General features: G+C 37.8%; 1 protein-coding gene across 20 annotated transcripts in view; it reads right to left on the bottom strand.

Annotated features, from left to right (window-relative positions):
* Window positions 1-20,259, bottom strand: part of SYNJ1 (synaptojanin 1) — an 88,743-nt gene that overhangs the window by 10,597 nt on the left and 57,887 nt on the right. For 10 of the 20 annotated variants that reach the window (XM_003927661.3, XM_074389332.1, XM_074389333.1 and 7 more), the window contains 13 exons: window positions 19,947-20,105; window positions 18,328-18,484; window positions 17,613-17,730; window positions 17,297-17,512; window positions 13,899-13,977; window positions 10,792-10,954; window positions 6,727-6,936; window positions 5,957-6,103; window positions 5,273-5,311; window positions 3,725-3,772; window positions 2,431-2,466; window positions 2,232-2,302; window positions 314-422 (listed from right to left, as the gene is read on the bottom strand). In XM_003927661.3, the coding sequence (XP_003927710.1) occupies window positions 314-422; window positions 2,232-2,302; window positions 2,431-2,466; window positions 3,725-3,772; window positions 5,273-5,311; window positions 5,957-6,103; window positions 6,727-6,936; window positions 10,792-10,954; window positions 13,899-13,977; window positions 17,297-17,512; window positions 17,613-17,730; window positions 18,328-18,484; window positions 19,947-20,105 (1,552 nt within the window). The remainder of the gene's footprint in view (window positions 1-313; window positions 423-2,231; window positions 2,303-2,430; window positions 2,467-3,724; window positions 3,773-5,272; window positions 5,312-5,956; window positions 6,104-6,726; window positions 6,937-10,791; window positions 10,955-13,898; window positions 13,978-17,296; window positions 17,513-17,612; window positions 17,731-18,327; window positions 18,485-19,946; window positions 20,106-20,259) is intronic. The other 10 variants (XM_074389335.1, XM_074389347.1, XM_074389336.1 and 7 more) reach the window with 4 other exon arrangements.

Genomic DNA, 20,259 nt, shown 5'->3' with positions numbered 1-20,259 from the left:
TTTCTTTTCTCTCAATTTTTAAACATTTTTGATAATTTTGAGACAGGGTCTTGTTGTTTTGCCCAGGCTGGATTGCAGTAGCATGATCACAGCTCGCTGCAACCTCGACCTCCCGAGCTCAAGTGATGCTTCCACTTCAGCTACCCGAGTAGTTGGGACCACAGGCATGTGCCATCACACCTGGCTAATTTGAAAAGTTTTTTTTTTTTTTTTTTTTTTTTTAACAGATGGGGTCTCACTGTGCTGCCCAGGCTGGTCTCAAATTCCTGAGCTCAAGCAATCCTCCTGCCTCAACCTCCCAAATAGTATCTACCTTTTGATGTTTCTGATGTTTTGCTTTGGCTTTCAGGAGTCAGTCTTCCAGCAGATGCCCGTGCCTGGCTCTGTGGGGCACTGATAACTCCAGCACGAGGAGGAATCGTCTGAAGATGGGAAACATAACACCTGAGATGTTTATTTACCTTCCACAGGTAGGATTCTGTGAAAACGTTTGCTTTTGCATCTCATTTACTCTCTTCTATGGTATTAATCCCTACTTTGTCATTTTAAGTGCTCTCTACTTGAAGCCATAGAGTGATGAATTTTAAAATCTTCCTGTTCACTTCTGTTTACTGTGTGTCAGACATTATGTTAATTAAGCATGGTATAGGCATTACCATTTCGTCTTCAAAATATCCCTCAGAAGTAGGTATTATTTTATCATCCCTATTTTAAATTAAGATGAAGAAATTTATACAACTTGTCCAAAGCCACACAAAAAGCAGAGCCAGGATCCAAACTCAGGTCTGACTAGCTGCAGGCCTAGGGTTCTTAACCATGTGCAATGCTGTCTTCATGGAAAAAACTGGGCCAATTTTAAAGTACACAAGGAGACAGAGAGATATATACCTGATCAACTAGGAGATTTTGGAAAAAAAAAACAAACTCCCTGAGATTTGTTTTTTAAGAGATTGGGTCTTGCTGTGTTGCTCCAGCTAGACTTGAACTCCTGGGCTCAAGCGTTCTTTCCACTGTAGTCCCCTAAGTAGCTGGGACTACAGGTACTTGCCACTGCCAGCCAGCTAGGTTTTTTTTGTTGTTTTTTTGTTTTGTTTGTTTGTTTTTTAACATAGAAGCAAAACTTTTGAATGCCTAATATTCCAAATTAAATACATTGAAAGACTCAACAGTGAAAAATATTTTTTCTATTTTCATATGTTTGCTGAAGGACATAAGCTAACATCTTTACTTTGAGCAAAACATGAACTTTTTCTTTTCCTATACTTATGGTATTCAACAGAATAAAGAAAGTTCTTGTGGCAAGTGTGGTAATGGAATCAGTGAATGGCAAATTTCCCTGTTTTTGAAAAAAGGAGAATACATATTTGAAAAGTAATACTGCATATAAAAAAGAACCTTCAGATTGTTAAGTGGACAGCTACAACAGAAAAGACAAAAAACTTCTATCTACATAGGAAGTGGTTTTTTCAGTTCTCACAATCCTAATTTCTAGGTATAGTAACAGCTCTGTTTCCTACTCTTCACACATGGGCCACAGTAGTCCCGGGTTCTACTGGACTAGCCTAAGTCACTGACTGCTGGTTTCCCTTTGCTCTTTCTCTCTGTTCTTGATTACCTGTTAAAGTCCAGAGAAAGTTTTCAAAAAAAAAAAAACAAAAAAACTATGTGTATAAGAGAACATATAAACATACAGAAAACACACATTCATCAGGTAGGAAAAAATCCTGCAACACCATCTACTCTCTAATAGCTTTACTGAACATGTGAACCTGATCAAGAAAAAAACCAAGAAGAGGAAAACAAAACAAAACAAAACCTTTAGAACCAGTTTTACCACACTGAATTTACCACTATTTTTTCTAAAATCTAATCAAAATCATTTTTAATGAAGGATTACTTTATATCTTCATTAATTACTCAGGTAAAATGATAAAAAGCTGCCCAAATCCATCATCTTCTCATATTCTGCGACTCTTAAGATATGTATTTAGTGACCATAATTGTTTTAAGTGTATCACTTTTATCCAAATAATGAAGTTTGTTATTTTTGAAGAGTATGTATAAATAAAGTTAGAGTTGGAAGATCATCAAGTACAATTCCCTCACTTTAGAGTTGAGGAAACTGAGGCCTTGAAGGATCACATGATTTCTCCAAGGTAACAAAACGGACAAGTAGTAAACAGGACTTAGAACCGAGACCCCCTTGACTCCCAGGCAAGGTTTTTACCTACCGGTCTGGCTGTACTGTATCCAGCAGGTCCTGGGCCTGCAAGTCCTGCTTGAGGTGAAGGCTGACTGCGTCCTGGAACAAAGACATCATATCATATATTTAAATTAAAAAGAAAAAAAAAGAAACCATGCACTTATATTCCAAATGCCTATTTCATGGTCCAGTTTTAAGGGTAAACAGCTACATTCAAGTGTTTTTACCTATATCTTTCCGTGTTGTTCCAGGGCTTTTGGGTGCTTTGAAGCAGGAAGGGGAAAAAAAAAATAAGTTGTAAGTAAACAAGCAATATTGCATAACATCAGCTTACTGTTCTGCTACATTACCAGCAGAAATGTGGGCGTGAGATGGTAACAAAACAAAGCACTATGACGAAAGGTATTATCAGTCCTGAATGAAATACTCCAAGAGAGAAAAGCTACAAAATTTAGAGAGACCTTTATGGGAGACAAGTGGTGACCTTAGTTTGATATCTCACTCATGAGGCCACTTCTAGGGTGGCATTCCCCACAGAGCTCTCTCCTGTGAACCTTGAAAACATACAGTCAGCTATGTGAATGGTCACAGGATGTGGCACTGATACCCCTTAAGAGTCTGGTAGACAAATGGCTCCTGAGCAACAGACAGGACCGCATTTGTCAAGTTACACAAGAGGCTCCTACAGCACTACTTTAGGGCTTCACACTGTGGATGTCACTGTGGATAAGGTTATCTTATGATAAGGTCTTTCAGATTTCTGTAACAAAATCCTGTCATTAAGACAGAAGACAGATATATGTTATTACCAAATATCTACATTATGGATGACAGTGTTAAAAATATGTTCAAACTCACTAGAAAGGTAGCTGAAGGATAAAATGAAATAAATTACTCTTGGGGCCAAAAGGAGTAGGAGTGACTATGAAGAGCAGCATGTTACATTTACTCTCTTTTTTGAAAAGAAATTCAAGTACAATTGTTATAAGAAATACATCACTCTTTTAATAACTAAAGTTATAATAAAATGGCCTCAGTTTTAATGCTCTTTTAAACAAATCTGGCTTAGTACCAATCTATATAAACAGCTATGTTATCTGAAATCAACCATAAAATACTATATTCTTGGATCTGAATTAATAGGGCTTAATTATAATCACTAATATTTAAAACTTTAGATGAGTAAAGTACATTTCTAGATATTTTACTTATTCTGAAAAGAATTTAAGACATTCTTAAACAGTAATTTCACAACCTAGGCGTATATAAACTATATATGAAACAGAGTACAAACAACACTAAGGATCTCAGGGAAATTAAATGTATATCCATTAGAAACTATAGGTGACACAGAATGAAGAGAGAAAAAATACAAGGTACATAAGGAGGGGAAAGAGAAGTTTACAGCTGGACCAAGAAAAGACTTAGTATGCCTTTAAACACTGGGGAGTGGGGAGGTGGGGTGCTGACATTGAGAAATAAAATGAGAGAACCATTTCTATAATGCAAGAGTCTTGTTACCTTCCATCTCTCTCCTAGCTACCCCAGGACTGGGAGGGGCTCCAATACCTTTTCAGAGAAAGAACAGAAGCTATATATTGTTCAGGGCCCACAGCACAGAATGAAAGGCAGGCACATAAGACAATTTCCACATTAAATTCACTTTTGCAAAAAGGCTCTTTTATTGCTTTAAATTTCTTCAAAGATATCAATACAGACCAAAGTGACTTTAGAAGCCTGGCCCAGACCTGAATCCTCCCTTTACTCAAACAGAAGAGTAGAAACAGACCGACAGTTTTCTTTTTACATGTGCAATTACTAGCAGTAGGGAATTCTAAAATATGTTTAATGAAGGCCTTTGCTTTAAAAATCATCTTACTCATATCCAGAGCAAGTAAAAACTCTGATATTTGAGAGTCAAAAGGAAAGAAATCATAAATTTCCGAGACCACATAAGTCTTCTGAAGTTAGTTTTTAATGCATTATTTTAAAAAACTCTAACGTATAATGATGTAAACGAATTATTGGTTATAGGATAAAAAACATGTTGCAAACACTTCTTACAAAATAATTATGAAGGAGAGCAATTTTTAAAATTAAGAAAGATTTTATTGTAATCTACTGGATTGCTAATATAACTCTTCACAGATTAATTTTAAATTTATTTTCTACAGGATGTTTTCCTAATTAAAGAAGTAAAAATTATCATGAAAATTTAAATAAAAGCAGCAGCTTGAAAAGGGAAAACTTAAATGTAGGTCATTGGAAAAATGGTCACTTAGCTGTATGCTGCAGAAGCTGTAAAGCTGAAATAATTTAGGTATCCTTATCACACGCATTCATTAAGATCTACCCAGGCAAAGTCAGTCTGTAGTATAACTTGAATTACTCGGCCATGTCACTAGGCAAGCTACAACAGAAACAGACCAGCTACCCATGTACGGTGAGCCTTGGTAATAGTAACATTGGATTTGCAAAAGTTCTTCTGAGGACTTGTGAAAACTCAATCTTTTCTTGAGAATTAAATAAACTTGTCAAATGTATAATTCCAACTGAGCTCTGTAAGTTTTCATGTAAAACAAATAAGCTATACTTCAAACAAAAAGTGACCCACTGTGAATAAAAATTTCCTTACTGAAGAAATGAAAAGAAAAACCATACAGTTCTTTGCTAACCCACAAGCTTTTCCACTAGAAAATAAATGTATCACTAACCAAATAATTGGGAAATGTTCTGTATTTACTGTACCTGAATGACTTTTAAAATTAATTGAACTGTTGGGAATTAAATCTTTGTAAATGAATTGACCACATTTATTAATGTGGTCAGTAATTGACCAAATTATTCAATAATTGACCCCCAAAAAATTTATCAGGCCTGATGAACAATCCCAATCTATTTGGGAAATGAAAGCCCTTATTAGTTTTATTTGTAGATGAGTTTTATACTGGAATGTCATTCATTTTGACTTTTATCAAACAAACCTAAAATGTCTTTCAGTTGTAGGGCGAAAACTCCAAAACATTAATGAAGCATCATTCACACATGCTAACAAATGTAAATGGTTACCTCCAAATTCTTTTCTAGCGGGTGCAGGACTCCTAGCCCCTTATAGTTCATAAGAAAATAGGCAGCAGAAAGGAAATGACATTAAATACAGAAGTGAAATGTCAAAGATTACTATAGTATCTGTGATATCAAGTATCACGCAGGAATTACATATTAGTATCTAGGTACTACAAAAAAACTATTATTCAATGCATATGCTTATAATTGAAGTAACAACACTATATTTAATTTAAAAGAACATTAAATAAATATATAACTGTACATTAATACATATGCTCTCCAGTTTTCATTATATATTTTACAGAAATTAGTACGTTTTAATGATTTTATGCTTATAAATCATCTAGAAATGAGGATTTTGAAAAAAATTAAACCTAATTTTACCTAAGAACAGTAGATATGCTTAACTACATCGAATTAGTGAAAACCAAACAAATCTATCTGGCAGGCTGGTGAGAAAGCAGCTAAAGGCAGCTGTGAAAACAACTTAGAGGATTCTACTATGCAAACACTCTACCTGGTCTGTTGTGCCTACCATGTTCTTTAGAGAAAAGCTAAGAAGTAGCAATAATGATATCGAGAAACAGTAGAATTCAGAAGTTAGAGACCAGAAAACAAACAAAACATTTTAAAATAGAGTGGAGAATTTTACATCTAGCAGAAATTGAAATAAAAAGTTGTCACCTGAAGGCGGAGGAGGTCTCTGTGGGGGAGCGGGGCGTGTGGGAGGAGCGACTGGGCGGGGCGGCGGTGGCCGCTTGGGCTCCAAGGGCTGGGCGGGGTCTTTCTGTGGCAGCGGCGGCGTTGCTGGCTGTGTGTCAATAGGAGAACCTAAAAAACGCACAGAAGGGAAGAAGATCAGGTTCCAAGTAGCTGTTGGCAGAAGGGAACGATCGGTCCTTCATATATATGTTCTATAAAATGTATGTTCTATAGGTGATGTTCTAGAAAATGTGCACCATGATGTAAATAAAGGGCATGTACTTTCAGTATAAGAAAAGCAGTCTACTCTTAAACTGCCCTCTGGTACCATGGCAATAATGCTACCTCTGTGCTGACTTCTTACCTAGGCCTCAGGTGCTGAAATCTAATTTAGTAAGTGGCCCTATTGATATGGCACAAAGTATTGTTTGGGTTAAGTCATTTTGCAGTCTGGCCAGTAGAGAGAAGAAAAAGCCCAAATACTTATGGGTTCATACCACAGAAAATCATCAGTTATAAGACATGGACAAACCTAACCACAAAGGAAAAAGATTAAAAACAATTTTCATCTAGTGACAGTTGTAACAAGTTTCCTTTCCATTGAGAGCTTATCATCTACAAGTTTTCCTCTTCCGTACCAGAGAAAACAGGGTGCACCTGAGCACCTAGGTATAAAAGTAAAATAATGACTCTCCGACATCAAGCACATTGGCTACAGGAAGCCATACAAAACTTTCAAGTAAAATGCATACTCTGTGCACTTGGAGGCCCAGGAGTTCTTGATGGTGCTCGGCTTGGTCTGATGGGAAGGGAAGGTACAGGACCCTCTGATATGGTAGGTGACTGGCAGGGACTAGTCCGGGGTGAAGAGCTGGGGGAAGTGCCAAGGCCAGAACTTGAAGATGGCTGGAGATGCTGAGGAAGAAGTTCCTCCACTTCAGCACTGTAGTCATCCACCTCACCTAAGGAAAAGCAGGACTGATCAGAGATACCCCCATTTTAACTTGCTCAGAGATTTTTTTTCACCTTAGGTTTCAAAGAGTTAAAATACACAAAACAAATCTGAACATTGTAATTATTGCAAACATACATAAATTAAGCATGAAGGCATGCAGAAAACCAGAATTAGTAGAAATACTCTTTCAGAGGATATAAAGATATCTACGGTCTCTGAGCAGTAAGATGCCAGGTGACCAACCACTTGGAGCTGAGGTGACCCAACAGGCTTTCAGTATGCCCCAGAGTAGCTTCTCAGTGCAAGCCAGCTCAGGTTTCCTGCTCTCCTTCCAAACCTGTTCACTGTGCTCTGTGGAACTGCCCCACTCCCTTGCCCAACCCAGGTCCAGCCTTAGAGTCAACTAGCTTTCAAGCAGTCACACAGCCTTCCTCCAGAAGTCTCCTCCCTGCCACCCTCACCCCACAAAGACCCTCTTTACTTGAACTAAATACTGGTTCTCCCCTAGGGTATCTTCATCTCCACTTATCTCTGGGTAGGAAAGTGGGGTCAATGTAACCCTTGCAACCTAACTGCCATTCCAGAACGTTAATCTTCCAACTCTGAACAATAGGTACTACTGCTTCGAGGCTAGGTCATCCAGAATTTATGTAACACCCTCTACCCCCACTTGGTACAGTCATCTCCAACTTCCATTCTTCCACTTCCTGAACGCACTCATTGAGGACTAAGCAGAGAACAAGACAGTAATGAGATCCTGCACCATCTTTCTGTATAACATCGAAGTCCATGTGGACAACTCGTTCAATAATGAAATGCCTTGGTCCAATCCATACTGACATTCACCTCCACTCCTAATTCACACCCCTCAGAACTGCACTCGTCTAAAACAACTCAAAAGCTTCATTCTGATTACTGCCTCCCAGCTTTACGGTCTCTCCCTTAACTACTCTTCCTTTTTTTGATTTCTTCAGAAGCCCTAGCTTAATTCCTCTAATTTTTACCGCCATCTGATTCTGCTTTCTTCTGTACCTAGCTTCAGATTCTATGGTTCTTCATCTCAAACATTCCCCTACTTCACTCTTCTTCCACTGCACATGCCTGACAAAACCCTGTCGCTGCACTGACCCCTCTGTTTAATCTTTCTGTGGTAGCACTTGGACTGCCGACTGTCTCTGCTAAAGAAAACTACTCAGTCCTGATGACTGCAGTCACATTTGAAATTGTGCTTTTCAGTCTCTTCTGGGCTCCTAAAGTGCCCGGCAATTCCTGGTTTGCTCTTCCCCTCACTTTGCTCTTCAGGAGCTTTACTGCAAAACTCCTCAACCCTCCTGAAACTGGGCTGTCCCACTCCTGCAGATAACTTCAACACTTCACAGAGAAGACAGAAGTCTTAAGATGGGAACCCCTGCTTCAACAGACTGCCCCCAGGCTGGAGTCTCATTACATGGTTGTCACTTGGGTATTTCAGGATGGAACAAATGGGCCCTATCCAGCCGAGTTTTCTCAGTGACACTGCTCTACTATTCTGCCTTGCCCTTCCCCCAAACCATCAGCCCTTTCTCCTCTACTTTTCCATTAGCACTGTGCATTCTCAAGCCTCTCCCATCCGAAACCACCACCCTAGGAGCTCCAATCTCCCTGGGGCAGTTGCCTTCTTCTCTCTTTTCCCCCAAACTTCCTTAAAGAGTTGTCTACAGACACTTTCTCCACTTCTTCACCTTCCATCCATACCAATTTATCACTATCTGACTTTGTCACTCCTGAGATTATTCTCATGAAATGTCACCGACAGCTTCCCTTCCTGTTATTAAATGAGAAGGACATGTTCCTGTCCTCATTTCTTCTCATCTTTCTGTGGCACAAGACACCATTAACAACTCCCCTTCCACGCTCCATTTTCTTTCCTTGATTTTTAAGCCATGAATTTCTTGGCTCTTTGATATTTCTAGTTGTTTCTTCTCATGTTATTTTCATGGGCAGCCTTCTTCTGTGTATATTTAAACTCCGTGTTTCCACATATTCAATCCAAGACTATATTTCTCCATATTCGATTCATTCTCTCTTGTCTCTACATAATCCTATTGGCCAAAGTTATAGTAATAAATGCCCATGACTTTGTAGGCCATTAGAGCTGCCTTAAATCCAGAGCTCTCTCCTGAGCACCAGACTCATGTCTGATTGACTCCATGAACATCTCAAATTCAACATATCCAAAACAGAATTCATCTTCCTTCCCACACCTACTTCTCCCTCTGCATTTCTCTTCTTCATTTACTCCCTCACTAAAATCCCTGCATAATCCACTGGGATCCTCCTCCTCCCCACTTATGCTGTGCACGTGCCTTCTTGGGTCTCTCCTTTATAGCCTTAATCCTATTCTCCCGAGTCTTCAGGTTCTCAACTTGAATTTCAATTCCTCTGGGAAACCTTGCCCAACTTCCCAAATCCAGGTTAGGCAACTTTTTCATGAGCTGCCTGCCACAGCACCATTCATTGTCACTTTATGATAACTGCCTGCTTACTTGTATGTAACACCAAATAAGCTATGAGTTCTAGAAAGGCAAGAAACACAGCTGTTGAATCTCCAGCACCCTGCTGGAGATTTATGTAGAGATTTACATAAATATTTAGTGTGGACCAATTAAACAAATGAACAGAGAATGTGAAAATGAGATAATCTTGTAAGACGTTCAACTCGTAAATGTAGTATCTAGCTATCTAGGGTATTACAATATTATTATAATCTAAGGTATGTATTTTAATGGAAAACATGCTGGGATAATATATTGCATTAGAAAACAAATGCATTTTTAAAATTTTTTCTTTTGATAATGTTGCCATCAAACAAATGCATATATGAATTACGTTTACGGAAATTTTTGGAGTAATTACTTAAACTCATTTCTGTTCTTAGACTACCCTTTTGGAGCTTCTACTTTTTTACCTTAACTTTAATTATTGGGACTAAACCATACACCAAAAATACCAATTTGGGTTTTTTAAAATCCAGTAAGAATATAAATTAACATTTGTAAAGGCCTTAATATTTGAATGTAAGAATGGTAAACACATTTAAAGTATAAGCAAAATAAACCCAATATGATGCAAAATAAATAAATAATTGTTTTTTGTTTTTGTTTTTGTTTTTTGAGACTGAGTTTTGCTCTTGTTACCCAGGCTGGAGTGCAATGGCTCGATCTCGGCTCACTGCAACCTCCGCCTCCTGGGTTCAGGCAATTCTCCTGCCTCAGCCTCCTGAATAGCTGGGATTACAGACACGCGCCACCATGCCCAGCTAATTTTTTGTATTTTTAGTAGAGACGGGGTTTCACCATGTTGACCAGGATGGTCTCGATCTCTTGACCTTATGATCCACCCGCCCCAGCCTTCCAAAGTGCTGGGATTACAGGCTTGAGCCACCGCGCCCAGCAATTAATTATTTTTTGAGACAGAGTCTCGCTCTGTTGCCAGGCTGAAGTGCAGTGGTGCGATCTCGGCTCACTGCAACCTCTGCCTCCCAGGTTCAAGCAATTCTGCTTCAGCCTCCCAAGTGGCTGGGACTGCAAGCGTGCACCACCACACCCAGCTAATTTTTGTATTTTTAGTAGAGACGGGGTTTCACCATGTTGGCCAGGCTAGTCTTGAATTCCTGGCCTCAGGCAATCTGTTTTCGGCCTCCCAAAGTGCTGTGATTACAGGAATGAGCCGCCAGACCCGGCCGAAATAAATTCTAATTAACAGTGCTATGTATGTCCCAAGAAGAAGAAGATAGACAGACGTGGAAACTAAGACTTTACAGATGGGAAGAAAACATATCTAGAACTACAAGAAGTAAAGAAGGTGTGTTTAAGAAACAAACCTTCCATATCAAAATCTGCTGCAACCTCTGCATCTTCACCAAGCAGGGTAGAGCTGGTTGATGATGGCAACGCAATGCTAATTTTCTCTAAACTCATTTCTTCTTCCAAATTTTTGATCCAGTCTGGACTTTTTAAAGCAATAGTTACAGTCCGATTCAATAACTAGTTGAGTAAAAGAGATATAAAATAAAGACTGATTAACATGAAAGTTAACTATTTTGGAATAAAGAGGCTGACTTCATTAAACTATCCAACAGTACAGACAGTTAATTTAGTTAGATAATTTGGCATAATTCTTTCACATATACTTTTAACTAGTTTTAATGGTTGTTCCCAGTTCTCCCTTTAAAAGCCTCTGGTGATAAATAAAGGTCTTTTCTAGGCTGCCCAGAGATGCAAGTTTCCTTTGCTACAGCCAGTATGTTTTCCTGGCCAGATGTAAATTCACCAACAACTTTGCTACATAACTTCATACTTTATTTTGATTTACAGATGAAATAACTGTTCCCATGTGAAACAACTACAGAAGAGACAGCAGAAAATCTTTAAAATGCATTTCCTGTTCCTGTTCATTTGGTCTTTCCTAACTTGGCATATGGTCCTGAGAGCTACTATATGTCAGCTGCTAAGTGCTAACCTATACTGTTTTAGCATTTCAAATGCCAGAAGAATATTAAAAGAAGCGAACACCATTTTAAATTTTCAACAAAAATTAATCATTCCAAAAATAGAATGACTTTTACCTGTGAAGCTGGCACTCTGCCTTCTCTATAAATTTGAGTGACTTTTAGACTAAAGTATAATCTAAGACAACCAAGACATTATAATCAAGTTATAGCACATCCTGTCAATGTGTTTAAAAAATAATTTCAAAAAAATTGCTGATAACAGCAAGACTCTTTGGTCAAGGACAAATCGTGCACTAGAAAGGAATTCTCATTTAAAACCCATATCCTTATAACAAACTTGCTTTCTAAATTAAATCTCTCTCCCACATAGTTTCAACTTCCTTTGTTTGAAGAGTTTCTTAATGTGAATAAGATGTGAACATTTTTGGTATTTGCAAATGAACTGTGTAGCTGTGATCAATATGCTGTGCTGACAGTTGGCACCTTTGTGGGTACAGATCTTCCCTGGCTCCAAGTGTGGCAGATATTAGAATTCCTTGAAGGCATAATAATGGAGAGGTTGAAAGTTGCTGAACTGAGTGGCACGGCTGAGTTTATTAGTAATTTAGCATCCGCACTGAGCTTTAAAGTCAGAATCCTAAGAATTCATAATCCTTTACTTGCTAATTAGATATGAGTACTAAAATCACTCCAATTTCAGAACTTAACATGCTTTACAAATCATACATTACTTTTTAAAGTCAACAAAATTCTTTTATAGTCATCAAAAAATATGAACAAGCATTCTTAAATACTTATCACCAGTGAAGATGTAATTCTGTAATGGCCAGTTAAGATGTAATTCCTTAGGAATATCCCCTTGATAGAGACCAGGGCCAAACGAAAAGGAAGAAATTTAAATGACCAAAAAATACTCAAAAAAATACATAGAAGTTCACTGGAATGTTGGTTTTAATAATTAAAAATGGGAAATAATCTAGATGTCTATGAACAGGAGTTTGGTTTAATAAATTTATATATTTATTCACATAATGAAATTAATGAAGCCATTAAAAATGACTTATTTGTTTAAGATGTCCATGACACAGTCACAAGTAAAGAGGTTGTAAGAAAATAACTTTATAACATGATTTCAATTTGTGTTTGCGTATATGCATATCCCATTTGTGTTAATGTGTTTGTGTGTATATAAAATCCCATTTGTATTTATATATGTATATGCTAATATGAAGGTTAAGAGAAATTATCTCAGAATGATAGGATCATGATTGGTCTTATTTTTAATTCTTTTTTGTATTTCCTGATACATGATTTTACAGAGTATATTAGTATTACATTTAAGAAAACAAACAAAACTCTACAAAACCTATTTCAAAAGCAATACACACAAAGAATTTTTTTATTTAAAATTTTTTGTTAGACAGAATCTCTCTCTGTTGCCCAGGCTGGAGCACACTGGTACGATCCTGGCTCACTGCAACCTCTGCCGCCTGGGTTCAAGTGATTCTCCTGCCTCAGCCTTCTAAGCAGCTGGGATTACAGGTGCCCACCACCACACCCAGCTAATTTTTGCATTTTTAGTAGAGATGGGGTTTCACCATGTTGGCCAGGCTGGTCTCAAACTGCTGACCTCAGGTGATCTGCCTGCCTCAGCTTCCCTAAGTGCTGGGATTACAGGCATGAGCCACCACACCCAGTCTAGTATACACAAAGAATTTTTTTCTCCAAAGAAGCTGATGTGACAGAAGAGAAAGCTCAAGACAGTGCTCACTGCTGCAGGAATCAGGCCTAGAATGCAGTCCATTCCTGCGCACTGACCATACACTTAGACATTTAGGATTCATCTAAAAGAGTTGAGAAAAAAAATGACAGGTGCAGCACTTCAGAGAAGTAAAACAATTCCAGGCCAACAATGTAAGTTTCCCTCATCAGTGACTTTTCACATCACAGGTTAGGAATATCTTCATTCATTAAAAAATTCTAAAATACTTCAATGGGATGGATTTGTTATCTCTGGCAATTAGTTACATCTGAAGAAGAAAACTAGGCAAACCAAGCCAATAAAACAAATTCCAAGGAATAATGAGCACCTCCTTTCCTTGTTTTCTGGTAAATAGAGCATTTTCTTCATTTGATAGAAATTTTTTCTACTATAGAGATGATCCAGACTATCTATCCCCAATTAAAATTTTAAAACGTTTTGCATCTTAAAGTGTAATAAGAAAAATCAAATTAGGTGCTAAACATGTTTCCTTCTTAGTCTATATCAACAGTTAATATCTCTGGGGAGGTACCAAAATAAGCTTACGCTAGTCAGAAATCCAGTCTAAATAAAAAATATTAAACAACTTCTCGATCATACCATAAGGTCTTTTCCCCTCTCATTCAGATAATCTTGCTGCATGTCTATAAAAATATCATATAATCTTCAGACACTTAATTGCAGAATGGTTTAGAATCAACAAATGCTACCTTACCTCTTTACCATTTAGGCTCAGAACATTCAAGGCAGAGCTTCCCTCCAAAAATGTAACCCACATTTTATCTTCTACAAATCTTTAAGAAAGAGAAAAACAACAAAAAACCATAATTAATACCATAGACATAACAAGCTCCGTGACTACTCCCATGATTACTGGGCCTGCAGAGGCCAGGAAGTAAAGTGAAGGAGGGAATGCTGGTAGGGCTTGTGGTGACCTGGAGAGGGCACTCTTCCCCTAAAAGCACTCTAACCCCAATTTCTTTAGGATATTATGTTAACGGATAGCCAGAAGAAATGGGTCTGTGCACCTCCATTTGTGATCACTGCTAATCCAATCTAACCCAATCCTCCATTTGATGGAGAAGGCAATAAGGGCCAGAGGTTAAGTGGCTTGTTCAAAGTGATTCTATAAAGAGAGTAAGTTACAGGGCTGGGATCCAAGTCTCCAGATCCCATAACCCAGTACTATGTATTTTCAGTCTCAATGACTTTCCTGAAGAAAATTTCCTATAACCAAAAAAGATGAAAGTTGTCAACAAAAGAAAACAAAGCAGACTGGCCCCAAGAAGCCCTAGGTTGTGCTCCTTGTCTTTAGTCATTGAAAAAGATTTACTCTTTTGGGACTTCAATGGTCTGTGATAGGATTCCAAGTTTCTACTTTTGAAATAAAAAACGCTCAAGAGGAAAAAATAAAAAGGACAGAACAAGTTCTGAAGAGGGTCATTGGATATAACGAAGTTATTATTCAAAAAAGAACAAATTAGGATGTTATCAATCTTATTACAGAAATAATTTGGCAAGCTGAACCACGAGTTCAAGAATCTTTACAGATATTTTCAAGATGAGAGTGGGGAGAACATGTACACACACACACACACACACACACACACACAATCACTCTCCCCTTAGCCCCTGCTTAAACTAGGATTCCAAAGTATGAATTCTGAATATTAAGAGGAAAAGGCCAAAAACAAAAGTGTGCACAAGTACTTCACCCTGGTAAAATCAAGGCCCTGGAGGACCTGGAACAGATTTCTACAATTCCACAGATATGACCGAGGTAACTGACTCAATTTCTTTGGCATAAAGCTAAGTTGCAGGATGCTACCCTTTGAAATATACCATTCTTACCTAAGTACATGAAGGTATTTTTTTCAAATTGTTGATTGAGAAAATCCCTTTTCCTAAGGTTATAATCACCACTGTAAGGATACACTTATGCCACACCAGTCCCCTAAAGCCCCAAACATTATTTGTTTGATAGATACCAACTCTTTTGTGGTCCTGTGTAAGGACTGATTGTCCTGATTGTCCTTACTGTCAATCAGCAATGTGCCCCTTAAACATTTCTAACTTTAACAAGGGATTCTGGTTCTTATTTCCATTGATTTATGTAAGTTTTTTTTAGAAGCTATATTTTCTTCCTGCTTTCACTCACTATAGTAAGAGCATCTAGACTTTTCCTTCAATTAATGTAAGTATCTATATGTATTTAAATTTATCCCATACACATTTCCAGGGAACATCTTATTTAAAAATAAAGGGGTTTACAGGCTTTACTCACTCCTTAATGGGTGTCTTATTTAGATTAAAAGGTAATAATCAGTTTCATCTCACTGCTTGTAGTGATCCCCTCCTTGTTGACTTTCAGTGTCTGCTTTTTCTTTTCCAACTTAGTCATCTTGGGGTTTAACAACCAGAATATCCAGGTTAGAGACACCCCACGGCTTTATAATGTTAGGTTAATGCCTTAGTTTCTTACTAATACTTTTCCTAATGATGACAAACATTTGGGAGAAAGCTTTTAGCTTCAATTTAACAAGTTCTTTAGAGGTTGGGTTATAAAGACAGGTCCCTTTCCTCTATCAGTCTTTCATCCCTTATACAGTTTAGATTCTTTCTAGCTCAGTGCAGTATTTTACATTTGCTCAGGAAGACATTTATCTGTGACTCTGCTGCCCACTCACACAGTCCACATGATGCTTCTGGTGGTTTGGCATTTCTGTTCTTGGCAAAGTATACTGTCATCTGTACACTTGGAGATTTCACTGTGTACTTTCTAGAACCTTAAGATTTTTGAAATTTTTTGTTTTGTTTAATTTGAAAGCTTTGGGATAGATCTTTGTCAAAAGATTTCAAAAAGTCTAAACACAATTTCTTTTCCATTTGTTCATTTACTCTCTGAAAGGACTTGAGGTGTCTTAGGCATGATTTTCACTCTGTAGAAGCCATACCATCTTAATTCTGTGGACTACGCCATTTAGGATCCAGGGGTGCCATCACAGACATGCTGATCTTCCCTACTAGATTACAAGCAGGAGCTGTATCTTCAATTTCTCCTCTGCTCTTCTACAGAAAATACTATAGAGATCTGCCCACCAAATATCTATAAAACATACCCAACTAAGCAAATGAACAGTATTTAAAAGGATTTAATAGTACCTCTTTCCCTATGGAATTCAAACACATGCACACATGCATGTTATTTAGTCTCTCAAAACTGCTGTATAGTTGGAAGAAAATGTTTTTAAAACAAGGAAAGAGGCATCTGGTTCTGCAAAAGGCAGATGGCTAAGTCAATGAGGGAAACCAAGACTGAAATGAACGACTCCTGACTATTCACATCTCTTGTTTGTTAGAAGCTAAACATACTTAAAATTACTCGACTTTCTTTAACAGAGGTGGGAAGGAAGTCACTCTACTCTTATCTCTCCTTAAAAAAAAATACAATCACAGCTTTATTTTGCTATAGGGTTTCGTTATCTGTTCTACTGTATAAGAATCGTGAAGAGTTCATATCTGAACTTGCACCCATTTTTGTCTTCATTTGTTCACATAAAGTTTCACTATTTAGTTGGGTTTGGTGGCTCATGTCTCTAATCCCAGCACTTTGTGGAGCTGAACTGGGCATATCGCTTAAAACCAGGAGTCTGAGAACAGCCTGGGCAACATGGTGAAACCTTGCCTCTACAAAAAAATATGTAAAACTTAGCCAGGCATGGTGGTGTGCACCTGTAGACCCAGCTATTTGGGAGGCTGAGGTGGAAGAATCACTTGAGCCCGAAAGGTTGAGGCTGCAATGAGCCATGAACACATGACTGTACTCCAGCCTGGGTGACTTAGTAAGATCCTGTCTTTAAAAAAAAAAAAAAAAAAAAAAAAAGGTTTCACTATTTCTTTATGTTTTCTAAGTATTCAGTTTTAAAAGCTACAGAATATCCACAGTATGATTTTTCTTTAGTTTGGAAATAAAAATACTCATATACTAGTCAAACACTAAATAAGGTGGTATCTTTCTGTTTTTTTTAATCTCCTTCCCCAAATAAGGTGATTTCTAATACAGAAATGATTGTTTATGAATCACGAGTTACTTGTGCATAATAAACATCTTACCTTATAAGTATAACTTCACCAAAACTTGCAAACTGCTGCAGAAGCTCATCAATCAAGGCATCATCGAAAAAATTATTTTCTGGTAAAGAACTTTTGATTGAGACCAATACCGTACCATCTGGTGGACCCTGAACTGCAATTACTTCTTTATAAATGTTTTGCCTCTCTTCAGCTTCAACTTCAAATATATCTATATCAATCAGGGCAACGACAGGCCTTAAGGCATAAAAGAAGATAAATGTATTAGAAATGTTTTAAAAAGGGTATATTTCAAACAAATTTCAAGCACCATTAGAAAAACTGAGACTTCTTAAACCTATGGTCAGAGGTCTTCAGCTCAGCTCTTCCATAGTGTAGCAAAGTGCCTGGAGTCCACGTGTAGAGGATTTTTCTGTCATCTTGAAAACTGGCATTTAGAAGATCTAGATCTTCAGCTGCAGTCAGAAGAAAAGAAAACACAAGAGAAGCTGTATGAGCAGGGCATATTATGTGGAGCAAAGAGGCCTCCTCTTTTTCTTTCATGAGCTTCAGTGGTTTGAGGCTGGAATGCCAAAAACACTTGGCAATAGGCAGGCAGTCTAAATACCTTTAAATTATAAAGGTTTTTGGTAAAGTTATTGTTTTATTCTTTACTTAGTAAAAATTAAGATGTGGCTTTACTTCTGAGATTAAAGGACTGACCAAATGGTGTTTCATAAACAATTCAAGAGACAAGTGGCAGTTTAAAACATGCAAACCACTAAAGTTATTTTAGTTAAAAACCTAAATTAGTTTCAATGAAAAATTTCACAAAAATATTTCCTTCTCTTTACATAAAATCATACAAAAATAGGCTGAAAAATTAAATGTTATGATAAACAGATCTGAGAATTTTTTTTTAAGATCTGACATATTTAAATTTCATGTATTCTATTCTGGATAACGTTTGCTGAAAAACAATAGTTCTCCTCTTCTCATTTGATATTATGCCATTCCCTGCTTCCTCATAAGTTTACATTAGTTCATTTAAATAAAGAAGTCTATTTCCCAACCTGATCTATCAAAAGGCCATTTCCTTCTTCTCCAAAGGACACGGTCTGTCCATGCAGGGGTGCGGCACTTTTCACTGGTGTCATAGTCATCAGAAAACAAGTCATACTTATATGTTGGAGCAAAGGTCACCTTTCCCTCTAAAAATCCTCTAAAAATCTAAAATAGACATATACAAAATGAGTTATTCACAAACAGCAATAAGGCAGCCATCCATTAAATGTCTATTACATACTGGATGCTCTCAGAAAAAATCTGTGTGCATCGACGAACAGTTTTAGGTGAATGGAATAAAGCTTAGTGGGTCCCCAGTGAGGGCCCCACCCTCAACCCAAGTGGTAACAGCCCCAAGTGAGAACTTATATCCCTGTTTTCCCTCCAGAATATTGCCTTTTCCAAAACCACACATGGCCTGCCTTGCCTTGCCCCCAATCCCATGCTCATAAAATCCCAGGCTCAGCTAGCAGACAGAGAAGCAGCTGGATGTCAGAGAGAAGCAGCTTGACTTCAAAGGGACAGCTTGGCAGTGTAGTTTTGGAAAGGAGTACAGCCATGGGATGGCTGGCTGGACTTCAGGGGAAGATTACCTTCTCGCTCTGTCCCCTTTTCAGCTCCCCTTCCTGCCAAGAGCCACTTTCATAGGCAATAAAATCCCCCACATTTACCATATTCAATTCATTCATGCAACCTCATTCCTCCTGGATGCTGGACAAGAACTCAGGTGCCATGAGTGTGGGCACATAAGGCTGTCGTGCTGACCCTCAACTAAGCTGTCCCCTAGATGCTGCCACAGGGCTGGTACAGAGTTAGCTCTTGCTGGTGCCCAAATGCATTCACCCCAGCTCCTGCACTCACTCACCAGTGCTCCCCACTCCCACGAGGGATGGAGCACAGTGGATTGAGTGAGCAGAGTCCACCCCTGCCCTCACCCATGTACTCCAGTTCCCGCCTGTGAAGTGGTCAAGACCACTTGTTTGACATTTGATAAAACTACAAAAACATGAATAAGGGAACTCTGCCCAATCTTTGGGTTATAGGAGACATTTAGAACTGTAAATGGGATTTTGGAAACATCTAGCCTGATATCTTGTTCTCAAATAAGGAGCTGAGGCCTGAAAAGGTAACGTGGTGCCCAAAGTGTTAGAATTCAAGTCTGGTGATCACCAGGCACCATACCAGATGGCCACCGATCCTTTTACCTAAAAAAAAAAAATTTAACGAATTCTTCCCAAATTTTGTGGTTGTAGTTTTAAGAAGTGTTTCAAAAGTCAGATGACATAAACAAAAGAAAAAAAAAAGTCAATGACTATAGGATTTAACCCCAAAAACAGCCCTGAAGACGAAGATTCTAAACTATTACCAAGGGAAAAAAAATGTTTATCCTTCTATTAGAAAATGAATCTTACAGATACATAATGTATTTTTCTTTCTGGGAATTATTATGGGTTTTCTCTTTCCTATTTTTACTACTTTAAGGAAAGATAATTCTATTATCTATTTACCTGTAGATATATAAGTATAAAAAGACCCCAAGAGATTTTTAAAACATCTTGATTAAAAAAGTCATGTTTCATGACCCAAAATCTTCTCAATACAAGTATTTTCTCAAGTATGAATATACCTGTCCGGCATTTTTCTGATTGATAAGTTGATCTCCTGCTATAAGAGAATCCCAATTTTGCTGTCTTATGAGCTCTTTAACTTCTTCATTAGGGAGATCAATTCGATAGTTGAAATCACCACACCAAAATACATAGTCATGGGAAAACAGCATTCTTCCCTGAAAGCAATGAGACAGAATTTTAAATTCAAAACAATCAACGTTCAAAATGTGTTACAACTATTTCTTCGCCTCAGATAATGTTTGTCTCCTCCCCTGTCCTGTTTATTTAACCCAACAGTAAAAACACATGTGAAAGGAAAATAAATCTCAG

Source organism: Saimiri boliviensis, chromosome 18 (genome assembly GCF_048565385.1).
Source record: "Saimiri boliviensis isolate mSaiBol1 chromosome 18, mSaiBol1.pri, whole genome shotgun sequence".
NCBI lineage: Eukaryota > Metazoa > Chordata > Mammalia > Primates > Cebidae > Saimiri > Saimiri boliviensis.
This window is presented reverse-complemented; position numbering and strand designations above follow the sequence as displayed.